At 32.4% G+C, this 27,428-nt stretch overlaps 2 protein-coding genes across 5 annotated transcripts; one reads left to right on the forward strand and one right to left on the reverse strand.

Moving 5' to 3' along the window:
- Positions 1 to 6,696, forward strand: LOC123714012 (myrosinase 1-like). 2 transcript variants are annotated; one of them, XM_045668002.1, is made up of 10 exons: positions 1 to 156; positions 641 to 750; positions 1,320 to 1,512; positions 2,627 to 2,798; positions 3,055 to 3,262; positions 3,362 to 3,456; positions 3,658 to 3,789; positions 4,161 to 4,331; positions 4,978 to 5,219; positions 5,768 to 6,696. In XM_045668002.1, the coding sequence occupies exons 1-10, from the start codon at positions 110 to 112 to the stop codon at positions 5,898 to 5,900; spliced, it is 1,503 nt and encodes a 500-aa protein (XP_045523958.1). In that variant the 5' UTR covers positions 1 to 109; the 3' UTR covers positions 5,901 to 6,696. The 2 variants fall into 2 exon arrangements, with proteins under 2 accessions (XP_045523958.1, XP_045523959.1); XM_045668003.1 differs by lacking the exon at positions 1 to 156 and adding an exon at positions 172 to 566.
- Positions 6,255 to 26,908, reverse strand: LOC123714013 (zinc transporter 2-like). 3 transcript variants are annotated; one of them, XM_045668005.1, is made up of 10 exons: positions 26,797 to 26,908; positions 13,188 to 13,351; positions 12,800 to 12,904; positions 11,823 to 11,943; positions 11,159 to 11,338; positions 10,596 to 10,686; positions 9,326 to 9,481; positions 8,855 to 8,986; positions 8,129 to 8,237; positions 6,255 to 7,671 (listed from the first exon to the last, which is right to left on the reverse strand). In XM_045668005.1, exons 1-10 carry the CDS (start codon positions 26,850 to 26,852, stop codon positions 7,526 to 7,528), a joined length of 1,260 nt encoding a protein of 419 aa, XP_045523961.1. In that variant the 5' UTR covers positions 26,853 to 26,908; the 3' UTR covers positions 6,255 to 7,525. The 3 variants fall into 3 exon arrangements, with proteins under 3 accessions (XP_045523961.1, XP_045523960.1, XP_045523962.1); XM_045668004.1 differs by lacking the exon at positions 26,797 to 26,908 and adding an exon at positions 20,440 to 20,800; XM_045668006.1 differs by lacking the exon at positions 26,797 to 26,908 and adding an exon at positions 16,778 to 16,918.
- Positions 26,909 to 27,428: the final 520 nt, after the last annotated feature.

The following is a 27,428-nucleotide window of genomic DNA, read 5'->3' on the forward strand; positions in this document are numbered from 1 at the left end:
TACTCTGATCTCTAGGGGACAAACGGAGGCATTGACATCCCGGTCTCTCGATAATAATTAATTAGCATATAATATCTTGGTCACAGGCTATCAGTTGTTTTGTAACACTATGTCAGTCAGTGTGTGTTTTATATATTTATTTCTCGCAATTATTCGGTATGAATTTCATATTTACTTGCCTTTTGTGTTAGAGATCTTGCCAAATACCTCATGGTTTTGACATGACGAACTCGTACAGTGTATGTACTAATTCTCTGTAACATATAATGTAGACATTAGAAATAGTTCCGTTTCTTCTAGACAAAGTACTTCTGTATTTAATGGTCATTTAGTTTTAGTTATTTGGTGTAAAACGCTAATAGATTTTAATGTAATATAACATCAGTCTTGCTTTGTGGATCATTAAAGGACTTTGTTTTACATTTAAATAAAAAAATACGTCGGCCAAATTAAACACGAATACTTTAGAGTGTGTACTTAATGCTTTAAGAGCTTTAAAATACTTGAATTCGGCAAGTGATATTTTATTAAACTGGCGGAAGCTGAAGACGCGCAAACACTCAAATGTTCGTAGGTAAATTAAGCAAGGCTAAGGACTCTCTTTAAGAGAAAATAAAGAATAATCTAAATACATTTTCAGAAGTTCAAGTGACGCTATTGAGACGGACTCCAAAATATGTTTTCCAAAAAAATTCATGTTTGGCGTGGCCACAGCTGCTTATCAAATAGAGGGCGCTTGGAATGTATCCGGTGACTATTATCTTTTTATCGTCATAACGGTTATTGTAACATATTACTTATAATTAATTGGTGGTAAGTGCACTAGGCTTCAATCTGAAGTCCCAAAATCATTGTGTAAATTATGTATGTACGTAATTAGCGCTCGTACGGTAAACATATTTGAAGAAATCTTAGACACATATTTGACAAAGGCTGATAGTCTACTTGTCTAAAATAAAGTATCAAAAAAATTGGCTTCTGTAAAATATGTCAAAACAAGCCCTCCATAGACAAGACAAAACCACTTTAACCCATTAATGTAATGTTGTTTGAATGACATTACAGTCACGCTTTGATCACGTGACCATTCCCAAACAAATTTGTTTAGTTGGCTCACGCCTGTTGCAAAATGGATTTGTGCTCCATTTTTGATACAACGTATAAACAATTTAGGGTACAAACAACAAGGTATGGTGGAGCAAGGATGTTGTGCACTTACTCCGAAGTCCGACCTCTTCGACCGAAAAATACCTTTATCTGGGGTCTGTAGTAAAGTGGCATTCAGTATAGAAAATCTATAATTCCTGATTTTATTTTAGGCAAAGGAGAGAGTATTTGGGATAGATACACTCACACGCACCCCGAGCGCATATTCGATCACAAAACTGGAGACGTCGCTGCCGACTCCTACCACAATTTCCCTCGGGATGTGGAACTCATGGCGCAACTTGGTGTTCAGTTCTATCGCTTCTCTATATCTTGGCCGAGGATTATGCCAAATGGACTTACCAAGTTCGTAAAACTATAAATTAAAAATGTAAAGTTCTCTTGCGATATTTGCTCTCGAAATACAGATCCGACTTGCATAACAGCAATTATTATTTTATTTATTTACGTTTTCTGTCACGGCTAGTATTTAGTAGCTAGGTAACATTGACAATGTGTAGAAAATGAAAAACGGCTTAATATAGAAAGTTGCCAATACTTTTATTGTTTTTCGAAGTAATCTCCGTTCCTCTTTACACATCGTGGCATTCCATGGAACGACTGAAAAAGCAGCGGGCCCATTCTACCTTATTGTCTCTTCTATGGCATTCGTACGCTTTCACCGCATCTTCAGGCTCGTAAAGCGAATACACTTTATGAGCCTCAATTTATCTTTAGTTTACCTTTATCTTTACTTTTTGGGAATAAATAAAAGTCGCAGGGCGCCAGGTCAGGACTGTATGACGGATGACTTATTATCTCGACAACTGCCATAGTCAAATATTCAACAGTCCGTTTTGGGGAGTGCGCTGAAGCGTTGTCGTGGTGAAGGAGGATCCTGCTTCGAATTGTTTCCAAGACAACAGGCAAACAGCGATGGATATACCAGTCTGCAGTAACAGTCCTTCCATCTTCTAGCACATCTGTCACACCTTTCCGACCAAAAAATGAGGCAATCATCGTTTTTCCTTGACTTCCTCTTCCCCGACCTCCTTTCTTTACCGTAGTTGGCCGATCCTCGAAAGGAACCACCCACTGAGCTGATTGTCTTTTGGTTTCGGGTTCGTAGCAATATATAGCTTTCATCAGCTGTGACTATGTCAAATACAGCATTCACCGCCGTTGAACTTATCTAACATTTGATGACACCAGTCCATGCGAAGGTGTTTCTGGTCGTCGGTTAAAATATTGGGAATCCATCTGGTACAAAGCTTTCTGACGCTTAAATGTTCGTGTAATATACGAATTACACACCTAAATCTTCCTCTGGAATTTATTATGCGTTGCTGAAAACTGTTCGGTAGTTTTTAGGTTAGGTTAGTAGTTTAGTAGTAGTTAGTAATATAGGTTAAATTGTACTTTAGGACCATTAGGCAATTAAATTATTTGAATACTATGTGAGATACGTTTTATTTTACAGCGAAGTTAATGAAGATGGAATCAGGTACTACAATGACCTGCTAGAGGAGCTCTTTCGTAACGGTATCATGCCAATAGTGACCATGTATCATTGGGATCTACCACAGAGTTTGCAGGATTTGGGCGGTTGGACGAATCCTATTATAATAGATTACTTCGTGGATTATGCAAGAGTAAGTACAAAAGGCATATATTGATATTTTAAAGTCTAGATAAAAGGCCGTTTAATTAATTAGTTTTAAGGCATTTTTGCGAATGTTTAAAAATTGGAGTTAACGGTTTTCTATTTAAATAATTTTATTACATAATAATCCACAAGTTCAAAAGTTCAACGTAATATGGATAGTTTCTGATGTTTCCTTGTTCAATTTGATTGGAAGTAAACTATTAAGTTTCATTAGCTTTTAGTCTAATGTTAATATTACTCAGGTTCTATTCGAAGCTTTCGGGGACAAAGTTAAAATGTGGATCACTGTAAATGAGCCACTATCATTCTGTGAGGATGGATATGGTGGGAATGACGCCCCGGGGACAAGAAGCACTGGGTTCGAAGACTATCTCTGCGGACACAATGTACTGATAGCACATGGCAGTGTCTACAGAATGTATCAAGAGGAATATGTTAAGAAACAAAAAGGTATGGCATTTTGATTATTATTACGATATTTAGTTTAAAAATGGCAATGTTTTTCCATTTTTGGTATAATGATTAACGTAACCTGTATGGAATTCCAAGGTTTGGTTGGAATAACAATAGACTTTAGATGGATCGAGCCAGCTTCGACGTCAGATGAAGATCAACGCGCTGCAGAAGTCATACGACAATTTACGGTTAGTATATTATATATGTACCATTATTTTGTTTTACATGGAATGTGTAATTATAGTAAAGGGGGTATCTTGAAACTAAAATTATTAGACGTATAAGATTTTAAATTGTACTTTATAAACACAAATAAAATTATGTTTTCATCGTTATTTAACTTAATAAATATGAAAATTAAATAATTTAGAATCATATTTATTTTTTAGTTTGGCTGGTTTGCACACCCAATCTTCTCTCTAACAGGGGACTATCCGCCGATTATGCGCAAACGCATCGACATTATATCCAAACGACAACACTTCCATCGATCCCGCCTACCCGTATTTACACCAGAAGAGGTATATTAATTATCAGTACTAAAATAATTCAGCGTTAATTTCTAACTAGTCTGGCCATAAATACTTTTTAATTATTTTGAATTTGGAACACGTATATTACATTGATTCTTTAAAAACAATTGCATTTTAATTTGTTGCAGAACTTATGGCTGGACTAGGTATATTGCCTCCTTTAATAATTTATTCATGCAATTTACCAAGCGGTTCATTTATATTATTGCACGGACATTTCCAGAAAATATTTCTTCGACACTTATAACTAAAATTTCGTCTATCTACAGTTGTAGTAACTTTCTCAATATTTTATTAAATTAATTAAATCCATTTGTGTATTTAATGATAGCAATATAACGTCAAAATTTATTTTACAGATCGAAATTATTAGAGGATCAGCTGATTTCCTTGGTTTAAACCATTATACGACATCCTTGGCTGTTTATAGCGAAACTAAAATTACTCCACAGCCATCATTTTATACCGATATGGGTGGAATATTAAAGGACAAACCGGATTGGCCTAAAAGCAATTCTACATGGTTGAAGGTAAATGAATTACATTAAATACGCGAGTACGTACTTTAATTATACTAAATAAAAGTACTCCTGTGTACCAATGACAATGATTATCTGGAGGAACAGCAAAATCTCGAAGTACTCCGCGGGTCTGCAGCCGAAACAACTTCATCAGCGCGGTTCAGAGAGGTTTTTTTGTAGATCAGGCTCATCTGGTGTTAAGTGATACCCATTGACACTCTCAATGTCAAAAGGCTCGCTTAAGCATTGGTATTTTTTCTTAAAGGACCCTAAATCAAATTGGTTCGGAAATACTTCAGTGGGCAGCTGGTTCCACATAGAATGACGTCATCGTAGGTGTCGCTATAATAGATTAAGTATTTATTTGCACATTAGGTATCAATATTTAGGATGTAAATTTAATGTTTATGTAAAGATACATACTTTGAATGCTACCGCTGAATTTCGTAGTCCGGTTATAGTTTATTTTACATATTTCATTTTTGAGTTTTTGTACAACACGATCCGTGCAGACTATCGAAATTGGATACAAAAACATCGGAACCACAAGTGGTATTTCAAACCTAGTATACCTAGTATATTGAATACCGGTAGTCTAATAACAAGCAAACAAACTCAGCCAGATTTTTATCTCTGCGCTTTTTATACATTTCAGGTTGTCCCTTGGGGCTTTAGAAAAGCCTTAAACTGGATCAAGTACACCTATAATAATCCTCTGGTGTTGGTTACTGAAAACGGCATGTCTCTTGAACCAGGATTGCAGGATACAAGACGTGTTAACTACATTGATGGTTATCTAAAGGCCCTACACACTGCGATAGTTAAAGACAAATGTAATGTAATTGGTTATACTTATTGGAGTCTTATTGATAATTTTGAATGGACTAGAGGATTCTCGTAAGTATTTTTAATAAAATGTAATTATGAATAATTTCCATATACAGATGTTACAGCAATATTTCCTAGCCTTCGTTGTCATGCCTCTTCTGAACCTTTCTAGAATTCTTATGTATAGAAAGAAATCACTAGAAAATTGTTAACGAAACACTGTGCTAGAGAGTTGTTAAACCATTTTATAGGCTAAACTTAATCCGTTTTTTTTATTATTTGTAAAAAACTGATGCATACTTTTTTGTATGTATAACTGAAATAATTATATTATTTATTGTCAATATGTATTATGACTTCGACAAACTCTTAGTCCGTATTCAGAGTCGTCACTCAGATCAAAGGTCACCAGAGACCCCTAGTGGTCACGCGCAGAACTAAATGTTTCGTACAAATATTTCACGTATTCTGTCGTTGTTCGTTGTTCTGTCGATCTAATAGTAGATCTCCTGTTGCAAAAATATTACAACGATATTTTTTAAGTAGTGATATCCAAAGATTTCTTGGGAAACGAATGCTTAACACACAACCAAACATTTATTAGAATTTATTTACAGAGAACGCTTCGGCCTCTACGAACTAGATTACGATTCTCCGAATAAAACTCGAACGGCTCGACTCTCAGCGGCATATTATGGAAAAATCGCGCGTACTAAATGTATACCTTCGTCTTGGTATTTCGTGGACTAACTTGTCAATACTATATATTGTTTTTACTGAAACCAATGTCGTCACTAAAATTTTATTTCACATTGTTATAACCATACACATTTTATTTATTTCGTGGTTTCAACAGAACTTAAGTATGAACAATAAAACAACGTTAGCCATTGTCTGTGTTCACTAGATGGCGCCACTGACATTTGTAAAAAAAATTGCAGTGCGCTATACATGAATACATGTTCAACTGTCTTCTAATAATACAATAATTTTTTTGCATGTATACAAAATATATTTATATATCAAGCTAAAAACTGTATTTTACTAATTAAATTAGTCTAGCCGACATAATGTTCCAGCGAAGGTTAAAAATAAACACAAAGCAACAATAAAATTCGTTTAATTTGAAAATCATTCATCTTCACTTACAACTAGGGAATATTAATACAAATTAAATATGATTATAATTGCTCAACAAACGTTAAGAATATTTATTAATTATGGCTACTTCACCATATTGCCATAGAGCATAGACAATCATTCAGAAAAAAACAGTGAGATTATGCCAGGCATAATCTTCAATACGAAATTCATAGACATATAGAGCTAAAATAATGAACATAAATAATATATCTGGTATTGAAAAATCACAAGTGGATTACTGTAGTGACGTCTTGTCATATTATAACCCATTTAAAAAAAACAGGATTATATAGGCACCGCAGTCCCATTCAATACATTTACGGCCCCGTTTAACGTGCGTGTAAGTTAGATATTTTTGACAGTTACATTCGAGAGATGAAAACAAAAATCTAACCCCTACAATTCACTACAAAAAAAAAATTAAAATATTCGAAAGACAAGGCCGAAAATGTCGTATAAAATCACTATTTATTGACAATTATAAATAGTACCTTTAACCAATATATATAATGCGTTTAAAGGCACATAATATTTGGTGAAATAGCCTTTTTATACCCTGCTTATCGGCTTAAAACATTTTTTTTGTATAAGCTATAAAGCCTTATTTTAATTTTGAATCAACGTTACTTATTTAAACACTTTCAATTTGTAAATTGTCTATCTTTAGGGAGTTTTGTTTAAGTACATTCAAATATACCTCATACTTATAAATACTAATAAAGCGAACACTCACCCATCGGGTGATAATAAATATCTATGTGGTTAAATAAAAAAAAACTAACACATTTGAAGAAAATTAACTTACGAAAACGAAAATTACGTAGTAGGTTCGTGAACATCTTATAAATGAAGGCTTTTCATACTTCTAAAGGCCAATGATTAACCGAGACATGTACTTTGCGATTAAAAAAAAACTACTTTATCGGATAAATTGGTTAATTATTTTTGATCTTATAACGTCAGGACAGTTCAGTATGAAAATTTGTACTATGAAAGAATATTCACAACCATTTTTTTAATATGCAAGAAAAATACTTGAGCATCACACAATTCTATATGTATTTACTAGTAGTAATTCTTACGGGTCGTAGGCCAGGAAATCACGCTCTTTACAGCAAAAGCCGTTGTAATTTTGATATTAAAGTGTAAATAGAATTTACGATATCTAGCCTGAACGGATTTGCAGTTAACCGCGCGGAGAGAAGGTTCAAATATGTTTCTATTAGGCACATCTATGACTGAGGCATCTTGCATTGACTACAATCTTCCATACCATCATTGAACTCCTCAATCTGCAGGGTCATTTCGAAGAAACGGTATTTCTCGTGAACCAAACGCGTTGCCTGTTCCAAAATCTTTTGTGGGCTAACACCGGCACCTGTTATATACAATAAAATTTAAATACATAATTTAATTACTATAATTTATATAGAAACATTGTAAGAAAACGCACGTGAAAAGTTAGAAAAATTTAATGTATAATAATTATAAGTTTATAATAATACAAATAGCTTTAATCGGGTTAAAAATTGTTTTCTTTCAATGTATAAAAGCTATTTTAACTAAAAACAATACTATGGAACAATTGTGTCAAAAATTATTATAAATGTGTAAAAAATTGCTGGTATTTAGTGGTACTGTACTTTAGCATATAAATGTATGTGTATGTATGTATATATTGTCAAAAATGAAATTATGCTGGATTTTAGCTAATTTCTGAATTATAAAATAGTGGTACATTTTGGAGAGTATAGATTTTTTTGTAATATTTTATTTTTACTATAAATTAAAGACGAAATAACACTTATGTTACAAACAACCCTAAATACACGTACGTATAGCAAGATGAGCGGCCAACGCAGTCTTGTCTAGCGACAACGCCCACATTCGTAGATTGTGTACGCGAACTACGCCCGGAAGTGATAAGAACGTATTCGCCACTTCCTGAAAAAAAATATATAGAGGTATAAGAATAAGTTCAATGAATAGGCAGACATTGTATGAAAAAAAATAATGAATAACGCGTTTTTGTCTGTACGTAAAAATGATAATTTTAAGAAATTGCCAATTAAATTTATTAACATTTTATAATAGTTCTTGTTTAAAATAAATTGAATTATTCGTTGTCCTTTAAAATGAATATATAATATAATTTATGTTATTTGTGTTAAAAAAATAATTTATTGTTAATTCTAACACTACAATTAAAAATCTTAATACAACAGGATTGAATATAAATAAATATTATACTAAAAAATAAATTTTAATTATGAATAGTCAAGAAAGTAATAATTTTAATTGGACATAAACGCTCTTCAATACATGTTTAATTACGCTATACAACATTAATTAAATAATAAAAGTCATTTCATATGTATATTGAATTTCTTAACAATAAATGACAACATTCTAGTAATTGCAACAAATAATGTCATAATAATCTTCAGTCTTGTCTTAAATTATTATCCACGCATGAACCCTTTCTTGGAGGGTAAATATCACCAATAATTATTTTGGTTTTGATAATAATTTATATATTATATATTATACTTATAAATTACCTGAAAATCGACTCCTCTTGGAGATCCCTCCATCAGTACAAGCAGAGTATCCTTGATAATATTAAATGTTGTGATCAGCACCAGAACTGAGAAGAGGAAGGTACAAATGGGATCCACCAGGCTCCAATCCGGCTGAAATTTATCATTAATATTGTTTAGTTAATTTTTTGAAGTTTCCTCCTTTATTTATTAATATTAGTCTGTAAATGCCACATTTTTATTTATCTTCATTAGCTCGAACGGTGAAGGAAAACATAGTGAGGAAACCGGTTTGCCTTAGACCCAAGAGTCGGCGTGCGTCAGGCACTTCTGTGCTGATCACCTACTTGCCAGACCTAAAAAGGTTGTAGTGCCATTGATTTTTTCATGTACCTATGGTATATATGTAATATGTAGGTACATAGAACATCCTTCTGTACTCGAGACGTTGTTGATATTTTTCAATAGCTATGTAAAATAGTGTGTACTTACTTTATAATATATAACAATAGCTGCAATCAAAACGCCGAAACTTTGCAAGAAATCTCCTAGTACATGAATAAACGCAGCGCGTACGTTGATATTCTCCCTGTGATCTTCGTGCGTATGCGACGTAACACTTTCTGCGTCCGACTCCGATCGTTCCTTCTGAAAGTGTTAATTATATATATTTATATTATTATTTATAATTCATTTCTCATATATATATAGAAAACCGGTTACATAAGTGATTAGGCAACTGGCGGCCTTATCGCTAACAAGCAATTTATTCCAGGCTAGTGTGGAAAAAAAACAACTGAGAGTAAAGTACAAGTGCTTATATATACTTAATACAAAAAGGACTCTAACAATGGAAAAAAAATACTGTCATAATTTTTCCCCAACGCGTAGAAAGTAGAACTTTATAAAAACTGAAATGTTGACTATATGTAACTTCAGGGGTTTTGTGACGCGTGTGTGCGCGCGCGCATCGTACAAAATTACTGTCATCATTTTTCCCTAACGCGCCAAAAGAAGCATAATTTCAAAAATAGTTAACAAAAAACCTAAAATCATCACAATCATCTAAAAATATGATTCACTTTTTTGCACATATTACTACAAAGTAAAATACTTTTGTGTATTTTTAGAGCTTTGAATACTTTTGCTGACAAGAAGAGTGGGGGGGGGAGGAATAAATTGCATTAAATCTGCTAACGTACTTACTTCAACGACCGCTAGGGCATAATATTTGGTTAATGTGTGGGTAGCCACACGTTTACAAAAACTATTGTAAGGTACAAAGTGAGACTGTAGGAACTACACGTGTTTATAATATCTCTTGTTACTAATAATTAGGTTAGTTTGAAGTTTATATAATACCTAGTTATCTAAGGGCTGGGCTGCATTTTCAATATAATGCAAAAAGTTGGTCAAAAATTAAAAACTATATATTTATTTATATTTCCTCCGGTGGCAGAATAGTCGTGAAATTAGTCTGAGAAAATGTATGAAATGTATTCTTCATGCCTATTCACGGCGAAAAATCTCTTCAGACTGGCCGTGTACATAGGTTATGCATATATATTTTTACTTGTATCAAATTGGTAACATAGAGTTATACCGCGCTTTTCGACAAAATAGTATTCGATTTGGACCAGCATTTCCTGGAATTAGCGCGTCCAATCATACAAACAAATAAACACTTTAGTATGTGTAGTGCAAAATAATTAATTTTATCTTTTATCAAGCCGAGTAAACAAGAACCTAACCAAACACTGACCTTGTTATTTAATTCCGGATTAGCGCTACCATGCGAGTGACCGTGACCACCGCCATGACTGTGACCGTGCTGGTGGAGGGTCAAACCCATTCTGGAAAGTCATAAAAAGCTTTGTAAATACAAATTATATAAAAAAATGTACATCGTACTTTTTCATGATGAGGGATAGACTACTGTAAAGTTAAGTAAATACGTATACTTTGATTTTTAATTACGTAGAATTCTGACATTTCATAAGTATTGCTTCTACCGAGAAATGGACAAATTTGACCCATTTGAGGGCAATAAAAAATAAAATGCTATATAATAAATGTAAATATTTATTTACCCATGTGACCTTATACAAAAAAAAATTCAATATCACGAACAAAATCCTTAGCGAGTTTCTGTGGGTTGAGTAATTGTTTCACTTTTATATAAATAGGCAAATAAATTAGGTTTTAAATCTTCAGTTTCACTCTAATTTTGTTAAGTAGTTTAAAGTTTTATCGAAGTATTCGGCCAATTGGTTTTGTATCTAGGTAATTTTTTTACGCGATTAATAAGCATATGAAATAACTTACACAAGATTAACAGCAACGCCAACAGCGGAGGTGATCAGCATAACAGTCGCATCAATTTCGAAGTCCTTGTAGATGACTCTTTGCACTGCCATATATACCAGAATGCCTGTCACCACCCAGATGAGAAGAACGGATGTTAGGGCTCCTATGACTTCCGCCCGGTACCAACCGAAAGGCATCCTGGAATTGGAAGACTTTTAGCGACCAAATTTTTTAACTAGAACGATGACAATGCTGAAGTTAAAGAGTTTCAGATATAAAATATATATAAAGTTTTTTCTTTGAAAGTAAATACATAGCTTATAAGTAATGAATAACTAGACGCGTAAAAACCTTTGGTCTTCAGATTTCTTATCTATTTCGTGTTATTTTTTTTTTAATAGGGAGTAGGGGGCCGTTCAAATATTACAAAAACACTTTGGGGGTTGTATCAGATTTTTTACTTGGGGATTACGTCAACATTAATTATTTACTTTTTTTACAGCTTTCCTTACTACTACTTACTATACTTTGCTTAGAGGAAAGAGGCGGGTGGGGTTTAAATAGCTGTAATACTATAAAATATAGTGATAAACAATTTAAGTTTAATTTATTATAACTATATGTTTCCGTGATTTAAAAGGGCACAGGGAGCGTGAAAATATAGCTTTTTACAATTGCATACCGTCTAGTCGCGGGTCGGCTGGCGACCCATAGCGAGAACAATGATATCATAAAACTGGCGAAGTCTGTGAGTAAATGCGCGGCGTCTGTCGCTATTGCCAGACTGTTTGACATGTAGCCACCTGAAAAGAGAAAATTACAGTTAAGTTGGCAAACCTCTACATGTATATAATACCGGAGACAAAACACGTTTATACAAAAAAATATAATCTATATAAATAAAACGCAAAATATATTTCTAAGCGTAAAACTTCAAGAAGGCTGGATACGAGTATATTATCTTTGAGGAAGGTTTTTATAGAGTGAAAAATTGGAAATACAGTCAAAATCTGTTATAACGACATCCACGGGACTACTCATATTTGGTCGTAAAAACCGATAGTCGTAACAGCCGATGACGTTGTTATTAAGTACCTAATACATATAATTCATCCAGAACCTTTGACTTTCAATATAACCGGTATATTGTTCTAAACAATGTCGTCGTTAATTGTTTTGACTATATCAAAACAATATGGTTTTTATTACAAAAAGCGAACAGTTTCTATGGGGTAGCATAGCAAATGTTGCATATATTGGTATGTAACCTACGATTAAGGCATGCTAAGTTACAATCATAAGGCGATGGTGGCAGCTAGAAGCAACATCTCTTAGAGGATCTTTTCAACCGAATACATTGATATATTTCCATAGATTAGATAGATGTCAATGGTTAGATGAAAGATATTGACGTACGAAATCTTAAATCATTTTACATTAAATGTACTTAAAAAATAATGAGTATTTATTCGTCTTTTTACAAGTTTTCATCTTCATAAGTTTACGTAATATTAACTATCTTTGGAAGAACGTAGTAACTATAATAGTAGTGATAGAGTACTGTAAGTCATTTCAGCCTAATTAAACTGAAACACAGGACAGGAAAAAACATTGATACTAAATTTAAGGTTTGTAAGACAGTTAGTAAGGAATACTTACCTACAATTTCTCCTATCATAAATATAACACATAATATACTGGCTATTATAAGTTTTCTTCTCGCGCGTTTGTCTATTTCTTCATTACGTGATCTGTGACAATGCCCTGAAAATCAATAACAATATTTATTTACAGTTAACAATTAATTCATTATATAAGTATTTCAAGAAGTTTATTATATTTTATTGCATTTATTTCAAGTTTAAAAAAGATTATGTAGTTACCATAATAATAGAACAGTACAATCAAAACCGAATGACGAAAAGTTATGAATAAACAAATCAAGGAACTTCACAAGAAACCTGCTTGCTCCACTCGAAACATCTCATACAAAAATCATCAATTATTACAATATTAATACATCAAACAATATCTATAAACCACGTACTTTCAACTTCAGTAATACTGCCATTTCTTCCATTTTCCTCACCATCTGGGTTGGTTTCGATGACAGCGCAGCAGCCAGTGGACGGGTTACCATGAACGCAGAATATCACTCGCCGACCTTTGGCGGGACTATCTGTTCCATATGACACCTTACCATCCTGGTAGCTGAAATTGTATTATTTTCAGTGTTAATTTGTTTGCAATACCAAGTGTAATATTATATTTGTGTATAAGTATATTACATTTGTAAAAACTACAAGATTACTCTAGACCAATCTTCCAGCGTTATATTTGACATCAATACTGAAAATGAATATATATATATATGTGTGTGTGTGTGTGTGTATGTATAATTTAACTAATGACGTTTCATGTTAATATTGCACTTTAAAAAAGATTACAAAACTTTACTTTTTAATTTCAACTTTCACAAAAGCACAATTACGTTTCATAATAATTTATCTGAATCGGCAGGCAGGTAAGCCTTACACTCTGTGGCCACTAGGCTAATATTGAGCATTAATTTAAATGCCAGTTTAAAAATAATTCGTCGATTCGATAAGTACAATTCAAAAAGGACTCATTAAACCCAGCAAGACATTGGCTAGTGGGCTAGCTGATAAAAGAGAGCCTGACCTAAAAATTATCAAAACGATACCATTCCTACGTCTTATTATTATTAAGTTCATAGCAGATAGAGCCCCATAGGCTCATCAGGCCATATCAGATATCATATCATATCAGACGCTGTGGACACTATTAGTTTAATGTTTATCTTTTGGATGTGTCAGAAACAATTATGTATCATATCTACACCTTGTTAACAAATAATCAGTTGTTTATTGCCTATTAGTTCTAGATACACAGGTACACTGAGTAAATATTTTTAAAGATCTTAATCAAGTTAAAATTATTTATAATAACAATAATAACATCCTTTAATTCTGTAAAATACTTATCCTAGTACATACAAATGTGAAATTCTATAAACACAAATAATTAATCGACAAGCCGGTTAATTTCTATCGTACAGTTTGTCTTTGGCCTCTAAAATTTTTCACTCTTCTCGGTGTCTAGCTTAACGTAGCGATATTGGGCCAGCTGCTCTAATTATATCATCTTCCCATATTTGTATTTGGCTTCCTCGTTTTTTAAAAAGCGAGGCGAAGCGTATAGCTTCTTCGATATGATAAAGGTACTTATTAAACGTTTAAACTATGAAACTAAAACGCGTTTCATCACAATGGCTACACAATTTGACAGATAGCGACGAATGAGAAATGTTACAGCAGTATAATTTAGACAGATTTAAGTTATGAATAAAAAAATTGCTTTCAAGTTATTGAAACTTCATTGAAAACTTTGCTCCAAATAATTTAGATCACACACCAACCTTTACATATTATACATGGTATATATTTTTGAGAGCAGTGTTGGCCTAGTGGCTTCAGCATGCGACTCTCATCCCTGAGGTCGTACGTTCGATCCCCGGCTGTGTACCCCCGGCGATGGATTTTCTTTCTATGTGCGCATTTAACATTAGCTCGAACGGTGAAGGAAAACATTGTGAGGAAACCGGCTTGTCTTAGACCCAAAAAGTTGACGGCGTGCGTCAGGCACAAAAGGCTGATCACCTACTTGCCTATTCGATTAACAAATGATCATGAAACAGATATAGAATCTGAGGCCCAGACCTAAAAAGGTTGTAGCGCCATTGATTTTTTTTTATATTTTTCGTAGAGCAATTTTTGTCTTGTGGCTTCAGCGTCCGACTTTTATTCCTGAGGTGGAAGGTACGATCCCCCGCTGTGCACCAATGCACTTTCTTTTTATGTGCTTAACATTTGCTCGAAAGGTGAAGAAAAACATCGTGACGAAACCGGATTGTCTAAGACACAAAAAATCGACGGCGTGTGTTTAGCACAGGAGGCCTATGATGAGAAATATGAGGCCCAGACCTAAAATGGTTGTAGCGCAACAGATACATTTTTCGTAACATTTATTTTATTTATTAGGTATAAATACTTTATCCCAAACTGTACGGTATTTATGTAAATACGATAATGTAAATAACGGTATAATTTTCCGCGACTTATATTGCCGATGTACGTTCGTTCCGCTTTGAATGAAATGCTTCCACGCATTTGTTTACCATACAAAAATCCATTGAACTATTAAATTTGCCATATTGTTCTGCAGTTTTGCTTTACTATATTAATAAATTTTATGCATTTAACGATGAAACCTTGGCTTTTGTTATTTTATACATAATCGCAGGCGTATTTTTTATATACTTTAGCAATTTGAGTCGGATACAGAAAACAATTCCATCACGTATCCAAGTACTAATTATTAGCTAAATACAGACTGCTTTATTAGCTACTATGTTATTCTCAACAGAATCAATAAATCTCATAGTCCGGTACATCTGAATTTATAAACAGGTTAGGAGGTTACCTCCAGTTATTGAAGTCCTGTTGCTTCCCAAATAGTTATGGTTTATGTGAAATGTAATACGTGGATCACGGGTATACGGGTGTCATAAATCAGAAAATTAGCAAGAGCAGAAGCTCTTTTAGTCCAGTCAGAAGACTGTGATACGTCATAAATAGTTTGCATTCAAGAATTTATAAGAAATTATCAAACCACAAATAGGTAATCATTATATAGTTAAACCAATAAGGTCTTACTGCCTTTTAATGTTCTGTTTCATAATAAGCAATTGTTTATTTTGACTTTAAAAAACAAGTCGTGGACGAGACGCTGCTACAAGTAATAACCTATTCCAGGTATCCTAATCGGCTATCGCAAATGATCACGTGGCCGTCCACCAACCAGATGAACCGGTCAAGTGACTCACCGTACTCAAAACTGTACACTGTAATAAGAGTTGCTGGACAGGAACCAGTGAAAACATATTGTCAGCTCCAGATGTTTCCTTGCTGACCATAACCCTCAGGCAAGAGCTACCGACTGAAGAGAAACAAATAGAGGCATGCCAAAAGAGGAATGCGTTGAGGATCGCGCCATCTATCGTATTATAGTATTTTAAGGCTAATTTATATCACTAACACGTGGTTGAACGTGGAGATTGCTATGGTAGTCAAAGCAATATTCCCAGATATTGAGATATACCTAAAAATACACAGGATATTCACGAAATTAATTTATTCAAATTATTTTAATATTAAACAGTGTACTACAACAGTACAACTGTTGACTATTGTTCTTATTACACTTATGTTACTTAAAATAAACATGACAAAAACGTTGTGGTTTAATCTACGTTTATGTATACGACAAGCTCTGGTACTTTAAACCCATTAAATCACCTCTAATGTAACATACCTCAGCTACGAGACTAACCGCCCGATCTACAGTTTACTTTACAAAAACTAAATTAGTATAATTCATTATTCTGACTAAAGTACTCTTGCATCTCTATCTGTCAAATTGTGAACGCGGTGATGAAAGAAGACAGATGTACTCAAAGAAGTACTAGATGCCTGATATGGTTTCACCGTATACATAGTCTCCGAGAATGCCTTCGTGGAAGGCATAATTCTCAAGAAAAACAATAAAAACACTTACAGTACCAACGGTCTCTGTTCCTCACTCATGTTTGCAAACAATCAGACAATAGATCACGCCAAATCCATTACCAGACGAGTAAATCACTAGTTCAGAGCAATTTGTGGCGCATACTAATACGTTACCATTGGACAGGGCGCTCCTTAACATTAAATATAGATAAGGTGATGCAAATACCACCGATAACACCCATATAACATTAGAAAATGTTTTATCGTATACGAGCGTTTGAACGCGTAGGTTTTAAGTAAAAAAATCTTTATTACGGAAATATTAATTGTATTTAAAACGGATAAAATGGTGATACTAAGAGCTGTATACTTCATATATTTTGCACTACGAAATCTGATCTAAATAAATAAATATATTGTCTACCAGTATAAGCCAGAATGTGTACAAGACTTGCATTTATTGGTTGCTACCTAAATCCCATGTGACTTCACGTGAAAACAGGAAAGTTGACAAGATTAAAACTTAAGGACGACTGTTTTATATAAAATGTAGTCCTTATATTTAAACCATTCTCATTTATAAAAACCGCATCTTAGTTGAATTGGTTAGATTTAATGAACCGACAAGTGACATACATTTATTTATAAGTTCTAATACAACATGCTTGCTTAAAAATTCAAGAAAATATAATATTACTTTTACACACATCAATGTTTGAACAAAATTACAAACACGCATGGGGGAAAAATAAAGGAGAGAAACACAAATATCTATATTTTCAAACAGCAAAAATAATAACGCAAATTTAAACTTAAAAGAACTACAAAAAACTAACACCGTGTGTGTATAGTAATAACTTATATGTTTTAGGTAACGTAACAATATATGACATCAATATTCAATCAATGTCGAAATCGTATTGTTATTCGTAACTGTATTTTAAAGTAATATAACCTCGAGCCCGCATTAAGTGATAATTTAAAAAAATATACATAATATTTAATAGTCATGGATTGTTAATAAAAGAAGCCTTCTTTATTATTATAATCTAAAGTTCTATCTCTTTGGATATGAATTATTCGATGGGACATAATTATCATACTAAATCCTCATATTTACGTACCATTAAATGGCATTATAATATCGGAATGTAATTGTTATTAATTAAAATAATTATATATATACAAAACATGGAGTATTTAAATCGCCTCATAAAAACTGATATTTTGATAAATCGAATCGAAATAACGCGTATATTATTTAAGAAGTACGGTATGTTTGCAATGTGATATTTTGTTACTTTGTGGGAACGGAAATGCCATATTTGATATTTGTAACACAAACAAGATATGTATTGGGGACAACGCAAAGAAAAAAAAACAATCTTATAAGTACAAAATTTAAGATTACTTTTCGATTAATGAAATTTCATTATTCAAAAACTTTTTAAATCAAACGAAGTATTTTTTTGTATTGTACTAACGCAAGCTTTAGGGCAAGTGGTATAGTTATGTCACTGTTTATATACAGAATTAATTTTAACAATTTAAGGGTATACATATCTTTTAGGCTTAAACCATCCCGCATATTTATCGCATCCCGAGTAAATATTAAAGTCTAGATATGGCAGCTGTGATTTGATAACTGTTTATTGACTTTACGCGTCTTCCAATATATGTGTGATTTACATAGGCGACATTTCGAAAAAATAAAATTATGTTTCGTTAGGAGTTAATACAAATTTATGTACAGTGAATAACCATAATCCAATATTTATTTAATCTTTACCAGTACGACTTCGAAACAAAAACTTAGAATAAGAGAATAACAGCTGCAAGTCTTTGTAGGAACTGAATTCTTAATTTTTAAGCAGAACATTATCCTATCTATATACTATTATTCTGTGCAGCGTTGGAGTTTTATTTATTATATAAAGCTGTGTAGTCCGACCAAATAAGCCATGAAACCCACAGCGCGGTCACCTGTATAAGATCAGTCAATACTTCTAAGAACGAATATTAAAATAATATTATTTATATAACACGTCAACAATTGTAACATAAACGTGTTAATGATATACATTTAAAAAACGGAATATAGGTATGATAAATAGCTGAATATGGTTATTACATATTACAAATAGGTGAACAAAGCTGAGCAATCTGCATTGTGAAGGGTCGGCGAATAGGAACGAGTGTAATCTCACGTAATTTTAAGTAGACAAGTGGATAATATCATCGGTATATAACGATTGCGAGCAGAGACCTGCGATTCTCCAACTTTAGGTCGTGGGTTTGATTACCAGTCCTAAATATTTTTTCCTTGTTATATGTATATATATACGACTTCTGGTTTTAAGTTAAAGAAAATATTGTGATAACCAGTGACAAGCAAAGGTCAGACTTAAAAATTAACAGAACAGACATAAAAATATTACCTACAAAAATCTGCCCATGTCCTGTAAGATTATAAAGGCCTTACCTGTATTGTTTATATGGAAGAATGTAATAATACTAATACATGCATACACAACAGTAAATTTATTTTGAATTATTTATTGATTTTAATAGTTAAGTAATGTACAACAAAATAGTATAATCTGGAGATGCATCTGATGCGTATGGACACACATAATTTTTTTTGTTTTAATTATGACTTGCTTATTAAGTAATGATCAGTGAACCAGACACTAAATACCCAAGAAGGAGACATAGTTATAACTTATATGCAATAGACCATAATAGCTTAATGTGCAATTTAAAAAAATACTTTTTAAGGAAACGTATCACCTGCTTATAGTTAAAATATAAGCTCTAAATATAAGCATCTTACTACTTCTAAATAAATTACCTACAATTTTCCATAAATTATTGAAAATTTAGATAATTAAAGGTGTCTAAATGTATAAGTTTTTTTTTTAAATATGTCATGTAAAGATTAATTAAGTACTAGTGTGATTTTTCATGCAAATGAGGCTACCCCCTTTTAAGAGACAATAAAACATTAATACAATGGCCCATTCTATAATTTGATTGATATCCAAATACCTTATTTTGTGAAAAGGTTTTACAACACAAATACCAATGATGAGACATAAAATATACTTTAAGTTTATTTATTACTGGTAATAATGTACATACATGTAGAAACAAAACATAACTACTTTTAGGCAGAAAATTATAACACTACGAATAACTTCATGATAAACAACTGGAATAGCATCTTTTAATAGACAGAAATGAAATTGCTGATATTTCTAAGGAAAGTATTGTAAAGTTAAAAATAATGGTAACAGCTATTTCATTAGCAATAAAGTACCTTCCATCGATTTACCTACATTGTTAAATGTATATCCTTATATATAAATGTGTATAATATCAGGTGTCAACTTTAGGAGATTTTTAAATATTTATTAAAACTATAAGTTACAGTTAATCTTTACATTAAAATTAACAATTATTTAACATTACCTTGAAGAAGTGGATTATTTATTCAAACACTAATTTCAAAGATATTTAAACTATTTATTCATAGTTAATTTGTACAGTTTAAATGTGCTTTTATTATTTACTTTTTATTTATTTAATTTTAAAATTCAGAAAACTTTTGCCGTCCACATAAGTTATTGTTAGCTTTAGTTTCTCCTATAACTTGGTAAAAATTTCAAAATGATTAAGGATGAAGGTAGAAAACCAAATATTTTGACATACCCATTAATCGTTGCTTGTGTGTTTTGCTCCATAATTTTATTCTTAACTAAACAGCCGGGTGTTTCTGATTTTTCTGTTAAATATTCCGTATCAACATCCTCTAATATCGCAGCCCGATCTGCATTAAGTTGATTCAACTTATCACTCGACAAACTTTTTGATCTGTATCTTCCATTCAGCTGTGAAACACTTTTATCCGCGAATGCAACACTCAAACTATTATTCTTCATATCATTTTGATAATAATTATCACCAACTTTGCTAACTTTATTACTGTTTGATGACATCTCGCGCCAAACAAATACAGCGCGCTGTCAAGTGATTGTCAATCTCGATTGTTGAACGTTGCGAAGAGACTGACGTTCGTAAACAGACACCAAGGGTTTTGCCGATATCCAAACAAAACAAAGTCATTCGACCGCATTAAGAAAATCGCAACCTTATTGTTTTGTATTGATCCTCAATAGAATTTCCTGTCCAATAATAATTAATGGCTACAGCCTACCTTGTAAATAAAACAGTTTTTACTGTAATATAAAAATTATTCAATGTTCTACACAGGGTGAAGGTCCGATTTGAAATTGTGAAACAGTACTACAATTCAAACAATGATTTTAAATTTAATTGTGTCTTTATAAATAGCGGAACTTCCGCACTACTTTTATGAGACGTGTTTTTGGCTGAAGCACTTTTTCACACCAACTTTAGTTGAGTAATTATTAATGATTGTGTATTTCTTTTTAATCTATTTTTAATTATTACCACACTTCCCGTTACCATAATAACATGATTCCGTCAGTCTATTGTATTAATTAATTGAGACTTTATTTTAGTACTTATCAGTACATACCACTTTTTATAATTACGGTTTTGTTCTTTTATGCACACGTTTTAAAAATTCATATCTAAATGATGTTAAATTGCAATAACAGGGTACAAAAATGTATATTACATTTTTGTAGACCACACCAGTTCTACATGGGCTATAGGCAAAATATTATTTTTATTTTGACGTTCTATCGAATTAGTTGTAGCTATTAAGGTAGAATAATGATGTGGAATAAATAAATATTTTAGTTTTTAACGTTACACTTGACATCGAAATACGCAAATAGGCCTTATTGACAATTAAGGTATCTTGAAAATTTTATGCTACGTGGGTCTAGTGGAAAATCATTCGAGGTTAAATATCTGCCACGCGGCCTCAATATTACGTGCCTTGACTTAGTAAGCACGAATATTATGTACCTACTAAAAAGCCATCTTTATATCTGTATACATATATAAGTCTCACTCAACGACTGCCGCAGAGTTCACCGGAGACACATTCTCGAATAGAACTATGTAAAGGTCCTAAGTTCAAGTAATAAATAATACAATATATTGCATTAAAATGTACAGATTCACACATGAATCAAAACAGTAGTAAATAATTCTAACTACATACCTACATAGTTATATCTTCATTCTTCTTAGGAATAAAATAAAGGCTTGATCGAGGGTCTGGATCTGTGTTACTGACTCAATGTTACGTACTTATATTTTAGATAATTGAAAAGAGAAAAGAGGATGAACAAAACGTTAAACATAACATAATAAAAAAGGATGTTTACTATACATCATTTGTATATATACAATGTATAGTTAATAGAGAGAGTACACTTACCCCCACACTAGGATTTCCTTGTGTTATGAGCAGTAGTCTTTTCCATTTGACACATTAATAATGTTAGGTATTTGAATTAATACATCCTACATAACACCATTTTATAATAAAACTACGTTTGCAAAAGAATAATACTTTGGGTTTCAGGTTTAAAAGATGTTGCTTTAGATTTATTTTTTATCATTATTATAATTATATTTATATACAGCATATGCTACAGTGACAATGCCGTAAAAATTGTAAATATTAAAGGAAATAATGCATACTACCTGGCAAAATTTTTCTGAGTCCGGATCATCCCTCCATTTATGTATATTAGAATAAATAATATAGAAAAATGTGATTCTTTAATAAATTCCATACAAACGATTATTATTATTAAAGTCAAAATAATATTGTTAAGAATTTCTTAGTTCTATTGATTTAGTATTCCAATTTATTAAGACCTTGCTAGATCAAGACATTCCGTCAGATTCAATAGATTATTATTTAAACTTATAGTAATCCTTGAAGAAAAAATAGAATAAATACACTTTTACAACGTTTAAAGCATTAATTTCGTCATTCCTTATCTTAAATCTTTGATCTCTTTATTATTATAACATTAAGTATACAAAATAATTGTCTGTTTCTCGAGATTATCTTTATTCCAACGCATCGTAAAATATAAAGGAAATGAGTTATATTTTTTATATTTAACACGTCTTATGTTTAATTCGTAATGATTTTTTAGAACTTTTCATCTGTTGTTTTCACCAAAAATCAAATTGTAGTGCGATTAGTGAATCGGCAATAAAATTCAACAGATAATTAGACAGAATGAAATTACTTTTCTGAAAAAAAAACAGTACCAACCTTTTTACATACAACCTCAGATTTTGGCATGTGTTTAATGATCATCATTTATCAATCTAATAGGCAAGTAGGTGATTAACATTCGACATTTTTTAGGTCTAAGGCAATCCGATGTTTTCCGTCAACGTTCGATGGAATGATTAATGCGCACATAGCCAGAAATATCATTGGTGCATGCCCGGAGAGCGAAGCTACGATCTCAGACAGAGAAGCGACCAACACTGCTCTTTTTCTTTTCTAAACAACAATCTAATCTAATAACGGGTCATAAAAATACTATATAACATATTGATCTATAGCTTATTTTACCCAAATAAGAGATGCCGACAGTCCAATGCTCGGAAACACTTCAAGTTTGAGCGAAACCTCTATTATTTGTAAAAGCTATTTGCAAACCATTTATAACAATGCATTTCGACACATAAATGATTTGCGTTACAAATTACTATTACGCGTGTCATTTTAATTGCAATTAGTTGTACCATTTTAATTTCGTAGTTTTCCTTTGTACTATTGTTACTGATATCATTATGAGCATGAAATTTTTTAACTGTTAAGCCCTCTATAGTATGAATAAGATTTTATTCTGCTTGATAATGAAGAAAATAGTCGATAGTCTTTGGTCTATTGCGTGCCTCTTATTTGATACGAACACGAAAGTCGACCTGTTTACGCATTCATTTAAGAAATAATTCTTATACTTTTTTAGACCTTATAACTTTTTTCATTGTTGCAATTAATTGTATTTTTGTCGTCTTATGATTAATTTACTATTATACTGACGACACAGGCGTCATGGTCAAATGGCTCATCTAATGTATAAATTTAGTTAACGAATTACATAGGTTAACAGATCTTTTTTATTGTCCGTTTAGTGAACTGACAAAAGTTATATTATTTGTTAGTGCCTATAGTAATTAGTTAATGTTAATTTTTTATTTCCTAATTAATCTCTTATGTTTTTCTGTAAATTTTATTCACTTATTGTGTAATCTTGTCAATTTAGGGTCGCCTGTTTTTAAAAATAAATTTTCTAGTTACTTTTGAATTAACAATAAAGCTACATTACAGAATTTAACATTTACTGACATTTGACGATTACCTACTTATAAGTTATAATCGTAGCTCGGTAGTAGAATATTGGTAACCAGGGATACGTACTTACTCTGTAACTTCAGCGTAAGTACGTATCCCTGGTACTGGTACTCTTTTATATAAGTTCTACGTACTTCTCTTAAAAGGTATACGCTGTAGAAAAACTCATCATTGGTCGGTATTGGAAGTAATGCGCAGTCTGAGCCGATTAAAAAAATACCAATAATGATATAGTATTCCTGATTGACATAGCTATTAGTGACTTTATATATCTTTACTTTTTAGTTTTTTCGCAAACGAATAACAATAGGCAATGTGTAGTACTGTTCTAAAGTAAAGATAGTAACTTCTTAAGTTGATAATTTTATGAATAACTAAGTTAATGGCACTTAGAAATTAGTTCTTAACATAGAAAACTTCTAGATAAGCCTGATAAATACATCTTTCTACGTCAATTGTCATAGGATTAGGACACTAGTGTAGGATAATAATTGTAAATAAATTCGTCATCCATGAGAAATGAGAAACATGCGCTATATCACGCAGCTATTTCATTTACAAAAACGCGGTGCTTTTCATGTCTTTTAATAAAAAATTGGATAAAGTTCTTAGACTAATTGCGGGAATATTGAAAGGTTCCTGGCCGGGTTGATCACGAACTTGCCTTATGCCACAGAACCGCAAAAATATATGTCCTCATTTTGGGTTACCGGACTTCACTCAACCTTATTTGATTATACTTATCGCAAACTCAAACGGAATATAGTTCCAGAGAGTCATGTATTCAATAATAATAATTTTAAATCATCAACGCTTTGCACCTCCTTTGAAATTTTAGGATAAAAACTAAGTCACATTTATACGGAAATGAAGTATATATATATATAGCTGCTGACCACGACTGGTGTATAGCTTTTGAAACGAGGAGATATAATCATGTAATATATTTTCTTTAATGTCGGTTTAAAAAGATTTATACATAGAGATAATCCTTAATTTATTTTGGAACAATTTTTGGTGGACTGTGCAACCTTCAAATTGAAACTGATTTATATAAATTGTGCCTTTTAACAGTATATATACAATATTTTATACATATAATATTGATATAGAATTTTGAGCACTTCTATACGTATTAAATAAATTACTCTTATAAACCTTCACTTTTTTAATTTCTTCTATTTTAACCTTACGAATATGAAACATATTGTTTGACACCTTAGTACAAGTCACCATTAAGTCTCATATGTATTATAATAGTTACTCAGTCTCTTATCATGAGATATATGTATAACCTCCATGGTATATAAGATGTCGAGAGTCAACAGAGAACTTTATGGGAAACGTGTGAAAACCAAATAAAAGATAAACAATTTTTGATTTGACTTATGAATCATTTTTGCCATTATCATCTCTGTCCCAATATCCAAATTGATCGCTGCTTTGCGTACATATTTCTAAATAAGCTTATTCGACAGCGCCTCTTTTTATTACTATATATAAAAATTCTGAGGCCCAAACCCAAAACGTTTTTAAGTTTGGGCCTAAATTTCTGTATCTGTTTCATATTCATTTGATAATCGAATAGGCAGTCGAATCGATCAGCCTACCTGACGCCTACCGTCGACTTGTTTTTCCTCACAATGCGCACATAGAAAGAAAATCCATTGGTGCATAGCCGGGGATCGAACCTACGACCTCAGGGATAAGGGTCGCACGCTGAAGCCACTCGGCCAAAACTGCTCGAATAGATACAAAATAGATTACTATAAAATGATATAAATAAATAAAGTGGAATATTGTTATCTATTGTGTTAACTAAGATATTATAAAATAAAATGAGTTGCTTTTTATCCTCATCAATGGCTCTTTAGCACCTTGTGGGCCTTAGCCTCGGGGAGTATATTTTGCAGTCTCAATCCATTTTGTACTTCTTTCGTCCAACTTCGAACACCTATTGTTTCGAGGTCTTTGACTACTCCATCCCTCCAACGCAGCCTCGGTCTACCGGGTTTTCTCTTGCAAACAGGTTGTGAGTTCAGTCGACCTTGGCATTCTGTCGTCCGCCATTCGGTGCACATGTCCCAACTTGAGCCCGTTGCATTCGTAATTGGATGTTATAAAGTTCCAATAGCAGCGAATACACTAAACACCGTCATCGCAAATAGGGCCAAAACTTCTTCGAAGAATCTTCTGCTCGAAATCAATGAGCAAGCTCATCCTTCTTGTAAAGGGCCCAGGTTTCAGAACCATAAGTGAGCACTCAGACTTTTGTACAGAATAAGATTTTACTTTTTTACATTTAGGAATATATTTCCTTCCATGTAGGACTAAAATCCCCTGTTTAACGCTTTAGAATAAGCTTTAAGTTCAATACAAACAATGATTCGATCAATGTCAGTAAATATTTTTTCGTGGATCGATCTTATAACATTTAAAAATGTACTTGGAAAAGATTAGAGCATAGCAGGAGGTTTACTGTCAATTTTGTAAATAGGTTAACTGTATTTTATGTTATTTTTAGTTAGAAATTGGCCATGCATGTGCTATAATAAATAAATAAATAAACATCCACGCTCACTTCCGCAAAATACTATTTAGAGGCAATTTAGTTCATTTTATTTACAAACAAATATGATTATAATATTCCAGTTAGACTTCGAGTGGCCTACTTGGATCAGTTTATTTTTATATTAATTTTATAAACGCTTCTCAGTTGAAGTTCTTATGTTTAAACTTACCAAATAACTTCTACTGGTGGCACATCCATTTTGTCTTTTAACTTATATTTAGTCATATTTCAACATAATTTAGATTCGATGTGTATACGAACCGAGTGGATACTGAAAGGTTACCATACGAGGTTGAGAAGCACATAACAATGGTTTCACGGAACATTATACCAGTAGTTATACAATACGTCGCCGAATCCTCAAACAATACAGTACATATTAAGCGATATTTTTGACGTACGCTATAGTTTTTATATAATTTATTATAATCAGTGGGTATAGACTTATATTAATATATAATGCAATCATTTAAGAATAATTAAATTATTATTATTAACTCCCCAACATTATTAGCGAGTGGAAATTTCTTTTAATGGAAAAGATAAAGTTCAAAAATAAAAATATTTTTCATTTGCCTCTACACAATATTGCATTATACGGGTTCACATGCTCCAGGTACTGACCATCTTTGTGAGAGACTGGTGCCTATATAGTACTAAAGAATCCCTTTTTTCGGGGGAAATGCGTTACCCAAACCCTTCCGCGGCACGGGTGCCTGGTGTTGAAGGTGTCTGTGGGACTCGCTCGCATACCTACTAAATCGCCACGGTGCCACCAGCAATCGACCGAGGCAGGACACG

Source organism: Pieris brassicae, chromosome 9 (assembly GCF_905147105.1).
Source record: "Pieris brassicae chromosome 9, ilPieBrab1.1, whole genome shotgun sequence".
Classification (NCBI taxonomy): domain Eukaryota; kingdom Metazoa; phylum Arthropoda; class Insecta; order Lepidoptera; family Pieridae; genus Pieris; species Pieris brassicae.

What these genes read in the sequence shown, in the direction of transcription:
- LOC123714012 (XM_045668002.1), top strand. Translation starts at nt 110, where the DNA reads ATGTCAGTCAGTGTGTGTTTTATATATTTATTTCTCGCAATTATTCG. An exon ending in TTATTTCTCGCAATTATTCG is followed by an intron (nt 157 to 640) that starts GTATGAATTTCA and finishes ATACATTTTCAG; the next exon opens with AAGTTCAAGTGACGCTATTG. An exon ending in AAGTCATACGACAATTTACG is followed by an intron (nt 3,457 to 3,657) that starts GTTAGTATATTA and finishes TTTATTTTTTAG; the next exon opens with TTTGGCTGGTTTGCACACCC.
- LOC123714013 (XM_045668004.1), bottom strand. Translation starts at nt 20,726, where the DNA reads ATGTCATCAAACAGTAATAAAGTTAGCAAAGTTGGTGATAATTATTAT. An exon ending in ACACAAGCAACGATTAATGG is followed by an intron (nt 13,352 to 20,439) that starts GTATGTCAAAAT and finishes ATACAATTTCAG; the next exon opens with CTACCAGGATGGTAAGGTGT. An exon ending in AGCCGACCCGCGACTAGACG is followed by an intron (nt 11,339 to 11,822) that starts GTATGCAATTGT and finishes TTCCAATTCCAG; the next exon opens with GATGCCTTTCGGTTGGTACC.